This window comes from Micropterus salmoides, unplaced genomic scaffold (assembly GCF_014851395.1).
Source record: "Micropterus salmoides isolate LMB-PRFRI ecotype aquatic unplaced genomic scaffold, ASM1485139v1 Ms_hic_scaffold_1919, whole genome shotgun sequence".
In the NCBI taxonomy this organism is placed as follows: domain Eukaryota; kingdom Metazoa; phylum Chordata; class Actinopteri; order Centrarchiformes; family Centrarchidae; genus Micropterus; species Micropterus salmoides.
Window position 1 is genome coordinate 1 of NW_024041061.1, and position 12,025 is coordinate 12,025.

At 42.2% G+C, this 12,025-nt stretch overlaps 1 protein-coding gene across 1 annotated transcript; it reads right to left on the reverse strand.

The window, feature by feature from the left end:
* Positions 1–735: 735 nt before the first annotated feature.
* Positions 736–9,166, reverse strand: LOC119911153 (SH3 and multiple ankyrin repeat domains protein 1-like; the record flags this gene model as incomplete). Its single annotated transcript, XM_038729966.1, has 4 exons — positions 8,938–9,166; positions 3,797–3,901; positions 2,486–2,689; positions 736–807 (listed from the first exon to the last, which is right to left on the reverse strand). Coding segments are annotated over exons 1-4 (585 nt in total), but the record flags the coding sequence as incomplete, so codon positions are not given.
* Between the last annotated feature and the right edge of the window lie 2,859 nt (positions 9,167–12,025).

Sequence of the window (12,025 nt, forward strand, 5' to 3'; positions counted from 1 at the left end):
GACAGTTTCCCAGTGTGCCTCTAACAGAGAGCTGCCAGAGACACTTATGCTTTGGCTGCACTACAGGATTACAGTAGCTATGGGACAGAGCCCAGAGCTAGCCTTACGCAATGATGAAAAGACTAAAAATCTTCTATTTACTTTACTTCATGCGGCAGGGTAGAGATGGAGAGGTTGGGGCTGGCAGGAGGCTAGACGCTCCTACTGAGCAGCATACAGACTTACAGGTTTCCCTTTGTCATCACAGCTCCAAATAAGCCCAGACTGACAGGTAAGATCCACTGTGTGCTAGCGGAGTGTTTTTCACCACCGTTCCCGTGTCACACAGTTCAAGCTGCCAAGAATTAAACCAAACAGCGACAAACATTCTCTTACTCTAATCAACCAGTGAAGCTGCTAAATAGATAATGCAATCTGTGAAAGGCCTTTCCTTTAAAAAAAAAAAAAAGTTTTATTTTATTTTGGCAACACCTTTGGCGTGAAACAGTCATTACTGTGGTGTTTTCACACTGCACTTTCCAGAGGCCAGTCGACAGTCAGACTGAGGTGGGCGGTACTGTGACATCTTTTTCTTGAATCTCTTTGTCTGTTCAGCTGCTCATTCCAACTCTTCAGTTTGTCTCCTGGCGGGCAATGTTTCCCGTAATTTCAAAACAGAGTGGAAGAAGAGTGGAGCGGGAGAAAGGCAGCATCTATCGCTGACCGGTAACAAAACAGTGATTCAGTTAATCTCACCTTTGTATGAAGCTTGGCAATCTGTTTCTCGTCCACATTGGGCTGCCTGTAGACTCTGCTCTTGTAACGGAACTGTTGAGTGAAAGACAAATTATTAAAAACACAAATGGGTCCAACAAGGCTTCTGTTAAAGCTCTGTTCCAATAACTGATAACCTTTCCCTCAAAACGCTCAGAGTTGTTTACTTGACACCTCCGGGTGCATCGTGAAAGCAATTGTTCCTCCGGAAAGAGGATCGCTAGGGGATCAAGCCTAAGATGTGTCCTCTTTATTGATGGCACATTTCATTACTTTCATGGTATCTGGTTTACTGGCAGGCTGTGTGAAATATGAAATTACATCATCTTTTTGTGAAGCATGGGATTGTTTAATATAGAGAAGTAATAACATTTTCGTTGTCAATATTAATATAACATTTAACTAATATTATATCAATATTAATATTTGAGGTAATCCATTTAATTTATAATTTACTTGAACGTTACTTTACCCTCACAGTGTACAGTGTGGCTGTTACACTGTACCCTAACAGACAATCCCATCACAAAAACAAACGTATTTCTTTCCAGGCGTATGGCAGGAACGAAAATGGGAACAACAAGGCTGCCTGAGTTAGCTGAACTAAACACACCACTGATTTACCAAGACAGACAGAAAGACACGGGAGACCAGCACTGCTGCTCTTTCTCACATCGGACATGAAACACATTTGTGATGTATTTTATTAACTCTGCCAAACGTATTTGCCAACAAAATTGGAAACTATCACAAACATAAGTGTGAACGTTAACGCTTGACCTTGAAAATAGTAGTTTGAAAAAAAAAATCCCATCACGTGTTGATGTTTTTGCAGCTTTCAGCAAAATCTTCCTGAGCAAACTGAGTTTCTCAGTCAGTAAGTGGACCTCATGATGAATTTTCTTTTGTCAATTTAAAAACAGTAGTTCAGCTCACTATACTATACAGCTCATTACAAGTCAGCAAACTCAATCCACTGATGAAGACAGAGAGAAACTACTAAACTACAAACTACTATTTTCAAGGTCAAGAGTTAACATTCACACTTTTGTGATATTTTCCAATTTTGTTGGCAAAGACGTTTGGCAGAGTTAATAAAATACATCACAAATGTGTTTCATGTTCGACTCCAAGTAGCCTACCCCCATGTGAGAAAGAGCAGCAGTGCTGGTCTCCCGTGTCTTTCTGTCTGGACCCTGAGTTGGTTTGTCCCCTGATGCATCACCATCCAATAAAGCAGACGGAGTGAAGGTGCATACAATCTAAAACATCAGCAGTTAGACCCATGCCCTGAAACATGCAGCGATGCACTTAGAGAAACACCCCAACCTCAAAGCGTAACATCTGTATCTGCTTTTTCAAACCTAATTTAATAGTCTCAATACAGAAAGACATGGTGCCACTACGCACGCTCAAGAGGAAAGACTGAAACTGAAGAATGTCACTGACCCAAGACGCAAATATTTCACACTGCAGGATGTACACAGATTCATACAAGATTTTTGAATAATTTTGTTTGCATCTCAGAAATCCTTCATCATAGTTGAGACTCTAAATCTTCAATTGAAGAGTTTTGAAGTTAATTTGATGGACTGATACTGAAAGCCTTTTTCCAGCTCTAACGTTGAGACACTGTACTTTGAGTCCTGACTAATGACAAATATTAATTCTTCAATCATTTAGATTCCATCCCTACTAACTGGAGTAATGATCCAACTGGCCAACAGTTTACCTCCAAAGACGGGACACCCTTGCTGATTGGCTGGGGGTACTCTCGAAGGACGCGCTCTTCATCCAGGAACTTGCCGTCCCTCCCGTTGCTAGCTGGCTGGAAAAGCCCATAGTTGAGCACGTCTTTCAGGCTCTGATTAAGGGTACACAGGATCCGCTGCTTGGCAACCCAGACCGTCGCATCCGGGTTGAACCGCATGCATTTCTGGTTGGGTTTTGGGGGGGGGGAGTGGAAAAGAGACACTGATTACAAAGTGATGACTGGAGTGCTGGCTGGCAGTCACAGCAATCAACACAAATGAAGAATTAATCTTTTAAATAAAAGCATGTAATGTTATCAACTTGTGACAGACTTTTAACTTGTCAACTTTTGATTGACAGATGCTAATAGGCTGGGACGCAAGAGTGATAAGAGGATTTGAATACAATCACAAACAATGGTGCACAATCAAAATAGTTTAGACCCATCGAAATTGGTGCTTTAATTACACAAACCCTGCCCCAGTTACTACAAATAACCCCCGACCGCCACGCAGCACTGCCAAGCTTGTTGATTGTGTATTGTAGCCATGCTATTTGTTAAACAGGGCCAATTCGCCCGCTGAGGATGTAACTGACATGACCCCTCTGCCCCCTGGTCTTTCCAAGTTTCAGCATCCCTGGAGTGAAAAACAAACAAACAAACAATGGAACAAACAAACAATGCAGGACTTCTGGCCTCGCCTGAATCAGAGAGGATTATGGGCACTGTGCCGTGGCATTCAGGAAGTGTCTGCGAGTGTTTACAGCTGGATGTGCTGCTCAGCCGGCGATAGCAGCCCTGTGTCTGTGATAAAGGCTAAAGGGATGAGCAGTCTGTGAACTCTGCTTCACCATAATCCTCTCGCCTGGCGTTGAGTGGGTTGAGGAGAGGCGAGGAAGGGATGGCAAGATGAAGGGTTGAAGGTACAGTACAGAAACAGATGGCATCTGGCAGGCTGTTTGGACTGATATGGTCTTTTTTCCTTCTGCTGGTTTGTTACAGTGGCAAATTTCCATCTGCTCCCATTATTGCTGCCTCTTCAGCCCTTAACACAAGTTTAACTTAAACGATGTGTACAGGGCACTGGGGAGCGATCACTCTTGTGAACGCACCTGGCTACTTGCTGCTGCTGTCTGACTTGATGAAGGTTGAACTCGGTTCGATTGGCTGCTGTGGCTTCGCATATGACCATGTAGCGTTACTGAAAGCGCATAATCTTTTCAGTGTTCTCAAACCGGGGTCCAACAATTCAAAGCAACAATCTTTGGAAAAGTAGCTTGCTTGTCTAACCTCAAGTCCGCCATTGTGTCCAATCTTTGAATCTTTAGCAAGATAAGCGCTGAAAAGATGGGTCTCCATCTGGATGCAAGAGCGGTGTGCTAGGACGGGAGACGGCTGAAATACAGTGAGATAAAAGGCTTATTTGAAGAGGACAATTTAAAGATTGTAGAAGAAGCAAAGACGCAGAAAAGCATGTGGGAAAGAGGAAATGTTCTGTCTTTTTCTGTGATTTGTAGTGTTGGTATTTGTGTTGAAGAGAGGGCAAATGTTACAGCTGTTGTACCAGGCCTCATTATAACAATGGAGTATTTGGACATTGTGTGAAACATGCTTGTTCGCTTTCTCTCGCATTCCTTCAAAAGTTAGATGAGATGATTATAACCACTTTCAAGTCAATGCATTCGGAGCTGGAGCCAGGAGGTGGTTACCTTAGCTTACAATAAAGACTGGAAGCAGGAGGAAACAGCCAGTCTGGCTCTGTCAAACGTTCCCTCAAAACACCTTTAAAGCTTGCTTTAATTAACAAGTCCAGTTGACCCCTTAATTTACGACCTGGATGACTGAGAATGTTTACAGACATCTAGTTTAGGCCAAGAAATAGTTACAACACAACTGTTCTTATAATAGTTTATTTTTTAAACTGAGGACAGTCAGGCTAGCTGCTTCCCCCTGCTTCCAGTCTTTATGCTAAGCTATGCTAATCGCCGTCTGGCTCCAGCTCCAGCACGACAAGAGAGTGGTATTTATCTTCTCATCCAACCAGTGTGAGAACTTTACAATGGCTTTCAGGGGAGCTCACTTTTTTTAACGGGAGGAGGGCAGGGAGGTTAATAAAGGGTGTTAGGGGATGGATTAAAATCCCCAGAAAGGAGCCTTGCTGTCAGCATTAACAGCAGAAAACCCCCTCTCACACGCAGATGCGGTCAGTCAAAAGCTTTTCCAGCAAGTCACCTGGTGCTTTACGTGAACCACGGCGATTCAGCCCGCAGACGGAGCGAGACTCAGAGATCTTTGATTTAAGTGAGTGAAGGTTACGATACCGCACCGCCACGCTTCGATCGTGAGGACATGTCTTTATTAAAGTGAATAAGTGATGATTCACATTCATGCATCAATCATACATCTTCATCATGATCCCTGATGATAAAGTTACAGAAATATAGAATAGGCCGGGCTCACGTGCACCGGCTGTGTACATTTGAATTACTCAACAGAGTTTGATTTATTCAACCGAGTTTGATTTCCAAGCGGATCAAGTGGCACCACTGAGTGCTCAGTGATGAATGTCAAATCAGGAGCATGAGTGCATACATGTGAGAGAGCTTAGTGCACATGTGAACACACACACCTTTTGTGCTGGAGTTATAACCACTGTGCTAATTACATCAAAGGGTCACGGGTTCATCTCTGGATCAACACCGTAGCCCCAGGATCCAACCCTGCCTTTGCTTTATTCTGTTAAGATCCGCCATTCGGGAAGTTACAAAGTGCTTTGCAAAGCGGCTAGAAAGTGCGCCGAAGCCATGAGTTTATCAAATCAAACTGGACAAAATGGGAGGGAGAGTCAGAACGAAGAAGGGGAACTCAGGAGAGAAGGGCATCGGGTGGCTGCAGAAGGCAGAGCTTTGCCAACTTCCTGTTTCCCTGTCTTTCTTCTTCTGCCCTTCTGTTTTGTTCAGATGTTCACGATGAGAAAATGCTACAACTCACTGTACTGTCAATGACATCCAGTCTAAAGCTATCTGGCACGGTTCCCCTAGGACACGCACATCAAATGAAGAGCTCCAGTACAAAGCTGCATCGGCCCAAGATGAAACTACTGTACAGACTCTGGCAGCTACAGTTAGTCTTTGATGATAAACCTTTATATCCAAAGCTTTTCTGGGAATGACAGTAAAGCAAATACCACTGACAGCTACAGTTCACAATGCGGTGGAGAACATGCCCACAGAAGCTACAGTTAATTCAGAGGAACAACCTTTTATATTGTACTCACACCTGGGGCTTCATTAAAAGCAACAGTGTGCCGCATGTGTGAATGCATTGGGCTGCTTTTTTAAATTAAACATTCAAAATTCCTGTGAATTGAAAAAAAAATGAATACTAGATTCACAGATTCCACTGTCAAAGCTGTGATGTTATCCACAAACAAGTTTCGGGCATGACACAGGGTTTAAAAAGCAGAAAAATAAAGCAGAAGAAGTCGGATGTTAAATTGATTTTGGTTTTCTTGTTAACCTACACACGTCATCATAGCTTGCTTGTTTTCTACTTTAGTCGTTAGTTCAGTGAGGCTATAAGGCTTGAGCTCAGATACAAAGCTGAAACATGTTGCTCAAAGAAAAAAGTGAAATGGGAATAAAGGGAGGAAAAAAATAGCAAGCCCTCCCACTTTGCTCAGCATGTCCTTACACCTAAATGGCAGAATAGGTTGTTTGGCACTGACTCACGACACGGAAAGAATGATAAACTGTTTAACATTGTGAAACTGTCGCAGCTTGGTTAGATTTAGGCACCAAAACTACATGGGTAGGTTTAGGAAAAGGTCATGGTTTGGGTGAAAACAAGTAGGTTATGTTAGTATGTGATGTGACTTAACTTATGTATGTATATAAGTCTTCACAGGGACACGAACAGCAGCCTCATGGATCAGTGTTAGATCAGTCCATCCACCCAGTGCTCCTTCCTAAGCAGACTTTTTCTTTTTACTCTTTATACTATGTTAGAGCCGTAGAGGAAATATGGTTAATGCTTTGGATAATTCAAGTTATATTAATTGTCCTTTATGCGTTTCATTTAGTAATACTTTCATTTAGTTTGTCTGAGGCGGCTGTCATTAGTGTGTGTTTGGCAAATTATGATGCGTAGCTGTGCTCCGTTATTTTTTCCTGCAAACTCGGAGCTATTCATGTGTCGTAAAATGCAGCTAAGTGAAGTGAAAATGAGGTGAGAGCACCCACTGGCACGTGCACCACCTCACCTCGTCTTAACTACTTCGGCCTCTAGAGGATGCTGCAAAACAATAAACGTAAATATGGCTTGTGATCCGCTGCGTGCACAGGCGACCTGTACGGCCGTATTCTGAGACTCAGATGTAGCATGCTGGAACATGTTAATTAGAGGTGCTGCTAGGCAGATTTTCTTTCCATTGAACTGTTTTCCCTTGTTTCATCGGGCTAATGGGCTGCTGGATCGAGCTTTTTAGATGAGCCATATAAGAGTGGATTTGTCTTCTCGTATAACCCCTCACCAGACAGTGAAAGTGTATTTCCCAAAATGTCAAACTTTTGCTTTCAGTTCAGGAATACTGCAGATTTACTGCAGCGAGTTCACCTAGTGTATTTCATAATATGTGGGCAAACTAAAACGGTAGTTTTCCAGTGATGCATTTTGTGTATGTATGAGGTCTGGACCTAAGAATAACATTCATTATGCATTCTTTGCTTTCTGTTATTAATCTACCTGCCACTCATTTACATATTAATGGAAAACTGCGGGACAATTATAACGTGTTTCATCAGTCACTTCCTTTTTCATCTGGGCTTCCACATCTTTATCCTGTCTTGTGCTAACTGCACCATAATGTTCCACTACACAGCCAGCTTTAGTGTTCTGAAGGCCAGCGCTAATCTTGATATATTCTAATGATCAATAGAGTGGGCCCCATCTTATATTATTCATCAGTTCATCATTAATACAACCCCCACTTTAAAATCACACACCCCACCTACGCTCAACCAGCTACCTGCCCACTCAACATTCAAACACCACCGCATGTTATTACAGAAAATATGAAGTGAATCTTGTTCGTCAGAGCTCATTTAAGTCAAAGGATTTACGTCAAAACGGAAATTAGGCTTGTTACAGAAATATTTCACTATTTAAAAACCACAGGCAGCTCATTCATATGCAGGATTTCTCTGAAAGCATGCATATGATTAATCTGTGTACATAGATGGATGTGATAAGGACATGTTACAACATAAAATACATCTTTAAGATTAAATTATAGAGGTCATATTATGCTTTTTTGTTGTGTTATACATCTTTTATGTGCAGGTAATAGGCCACCCCAAAGGGAGCTACCATCTCCCACAGAACACACTGGTCCTGAACTGCCTGTAAACACCTCAGTTGTAGCCTTTTCTTCAGTGACCTGTCTGCGTCACTATGTAACACGCATCCTAATGCTCGCCTAGCGGCTAGTGTGGGACGCCTAAACATGAAGTCAAAATAACGTTAGATACCCTCCAGGCAGTCAAAGGACATAACATACTGTGATGCTATGAAAGATAAATTTGTGACTAATGAATAACTTCCCACTCTGAAACTCTTGCTCCAGTCTAGGTTACAAATCTGGTTTGGGTTCTGCCTGTGTTCCAGGATCAGACTCGGGCTTGAATATGTACGGCTGACAGGCAGGTTAGAGACTTCATCCTGTCAGTTTGTCTCTTTAGTATGAAGAGAGGCTGTGAAGTCTTCATGTTACAACATTATTTATCAAACCGGGTCGACTGGATAGATTTAGCACGAGGAGGAAACACATGTGACAACGTCCGGTTTTCAAAATAAGGCGTCTGTATAGGATGATATAGGAAATAGGACTAATTGGATTATATTTACAGAAAATATAAAACATATGAAATGTGTCCATTAAAAGTCAAAAACCACAAGAGGGTCCGAGGTCCACCCACCATAGATAAACCCTTGTTGTAGTTGAGTGGAGAGTATATGGGATCATATGTGGGTCATTGTATTAACCTTTAACATCTGGAAAAGTTTGTTTGCGCTCACATTCCACTTTTTGGACATTTTTTAGATATACCTGTTTGTTTAATGCATGCTGAACATAATAATAACCCACAGCTGAAATGCTGCAGAGGCCCCTGCTGTATGAGTGGCTCTCCAGCAGCTCTAATAAAGCCAACAATGCTGTGTTGCGCTTGAATTTACTGTGTACCAGCTTCCAATAAAAGCTCTTTGACTGTAAATAAGGCTATAAGGTGTCAAATACACAGTCATTAATTCTCCAGTGGATCTCAACAACGAGGCTGGAAAATCAATACTCAAATGTCAATATTGAAAAACAAATCTAGTTCATATTTCATATCGCCTCCACATATCTGTCCTCATCGTTCACAGATAATTACCGTCTGCTGCAGGTCGGGGATGAGGACACGGATGACCAGCGTGTTTATGTGAATGTCGTCCATGTGGTTCTGAGGTGGCTCGGCGGTGGCCTTTATGGTCTCGTAAATGGTCTCTTCGCGGGAGCTGTCAGAGGCACAGTCGTCGGAGTAGTCGGAAAAGCTCTGGGCCATCTCATCCTCACTAGAAGTGGGGCTCCGGGGCATAGTCAGCAGGCCCGGCGGATTCTGCTGGGACAGACAAGGAGGGGAAAAAGGTCAGACTCACACGAACTCAAAGTGTTCATTAGAGAGAGCAGGCATTAAAATTTAAGAATTTGCCTTGCTCCCATTAGACACCTTTTGTCGCATTAGAAACCCCCAGAGATGGTGCTTGTTAGATTGTTAGTTTATCCTCATCCATTCTGTGCTCGCAGCCTGCACAGTCTGCTTCAGCAAACTCCCACAGGAATTAATGTGACTGCATCTTCACAAAAAGGTTTTGCTTCATTAAGGTTATATAGTATGGGAGTAAAAAAACTGCACATGCAAGCAACTGTATATGACCAAAGGCCCGACTCCCAAAAATGTAGCAGGCCAGGTGACTGTACTCTAATAAGATGAGGCATGGACATGATTTATGGACCAGCAAATGAAACGTATAACGTCTCATCGGTCACTGCTTGTGGCCATGCTCTCGTGACTGACTTGAATAAAATTAAGACATTTCAAATTACCTGAATATCTAATCATTTGCATCTTAAACTACACTTGGTTTCCTTTATTAGAGGTTAGTGTGCAGAAACTCGAGGATTGAAAATCATTAATTAATTAAATATCAACAAGAAATATCATTTAGCATTGCAACCAGCAGTTCAGCGTGTGCCTCGGATGGTCCCATTTCCTGCGTTGTGAAGTCATTCTTCGACTTCAGTGTGTTTTCATGTGCTCTTAAGTCAGAACGTGGAATCAACACGGACGCTGCTACAAAGATGTGTTGGATTAACATTATCTGAGCAGAAGAACAACACGAAGACATCTAGTTCACTCTGCATGGACAGCAATCTAACTGTTACAACCAGATTACACGACATGTTTGCAAAATATGTATATGCAACACATGATTTTGCACAAATCAAAGTCAATCAGTCCGTTTGGGCTACTGTAGAATCACAGCGGCGCAACATGGCGACATCCACGTAAGGGGACCTGCGGTGTACGTAGACAGAAATGGCTCAGTCTAAGGTAATAAAAACATAACGGTTCATTATGTAGTTATGGATATTTTATTGCATTTCTGTCAGTAGATCCTCCTAAATATTACACACTGAACCTTTAAAGAGTGAAAAGTGAAATGAAAGCTCTCTGTAAAGGTTCTCAGTCATCCAGGTCACAGTTATACAAGAAGGTTAAAATCAAGGGCAACTAGAACTGGTTCAAGACACTTGAAATGAAACGGCAGTGTTGCGACATTTCAGACTAAAAACTCCAAATGGAAAACAACTGCACAGTGCGACCATGGCTCCGTAAGTAAATGTCCTGTTCATTTTCTGCACAGATGTTCGTTGTGAGAGGCAGTTGGAGCAGTTCCACATCCTGGAGGGATGATAAATATGGTCAATATGAGCAACTGTATTAGAAGTGATCTGGTTCTTTGAAAAAAAGTCAAAAGGAAGTCAAATACGACTCCCCAAGAAGTATTACAGTAATAAAACATCCAATCACAGAGCTTCAAATTCTACTCCGTGTGTTGCTAACGGCAAGCTGAGGCTAAAGATTACACTTTGAAGAAATGCTGCTTTCTGGTTATCTGTTCAATTGAGTTCAGGAACTATGTTGCAGCGTTTTGTTCCCAAACAACAACAAAGTGCTCTGAATTTGCTTCAGTTCTGACACCTCTGACAGGCCTCTTCTTGATAAAAGGGTCCATTCTATCAAAGCCAAACTGATGGGGGGCAAAAAAAAAAAAACACGATTTCTTAGAAACTTACTGAAACTGACGGCCACAACATAAACGTATAGTACTGTCAAATCGCTCAGGGATTTGATTGCTCTGAGGTGACTCAGTGATGCTGAACTTGATACAACCATTTATTCTTGTTTAAAGGACTGTTCACTTCCACTGTGACAACAGAAATGACATTGATTAGACACAGCCGGAAAGGAGGAGCTGGGGTGGTGACGGGTTGCAAAGCGGCTTGCAGATGAAGCAGCACGGGCAGGCAGGCTAAAGCAACTTAAATAAGGCGCCTTGTATGGAGAGGGGTGGTGATGGAGCAGTGGATAAGACACATGCCTTTGGTGTGAGAGACCCAGGTTTAATTCCCCATTGTGACACATACACCAATGTCCCTGAGCAAGACACTTGTGTTGTTGATTTGAATAATTAAGTAAATCAGTTTAAGCTGTACATAAAACAATGCTAAAGACTATTTACAGTGTTATGGTGGTTACCATACATGTGACCCATCGTAAAAGGTCTGGTAATGCTAATTATTCATTGTTAAAATGGAGAATACATTGAGACAATGCTTTGTTTCAAGCGATAGACTGAGATGCTTTTATTTTGACAGGGAAGCTTTAATTTTGAAGTTCCAAGGAAGTAGCTGCTCTATGTTTTGTTGCTAGCTTCAGCAGAAAAAAAAAAAAGTGTGTCTCGTTTGCAGCAGTTGTTTTTCCCCTCGTCTGTAAAATGCAGCCGTGGAGAATAAACGTTGAGTTTGAACGACACCCGTTCTGGTCATTAAGAGGAAGCTTTCACTACACAACAACCCCCAGCTGCTCCAGAGGCGTGCGATCTCTGACATATATAGGAATCAGCTGAGCTTGAAACCGTCTGATATCAGCTGATGGGAGGAGGAAGGAAGCACAAAATAAACTTTGTGCCTTCCTTAACTAATGCTATGCCCGATATTTATCATATACCAAGAGAGGAACAGGTTGTAGAACTGCAATGAGTGATGAAATGCCAAACATTACCCTGTCTCAGCTTTTCCAATGTGAGGATTCTGCTCCTTTTCTCTGTTTTAGGTCTCTGTAAACTGAAGATCTGTTGACTGACAAAACAAGACATATGTAGGCACCACCGTGGACTAAATAAAGGATTCCTTTA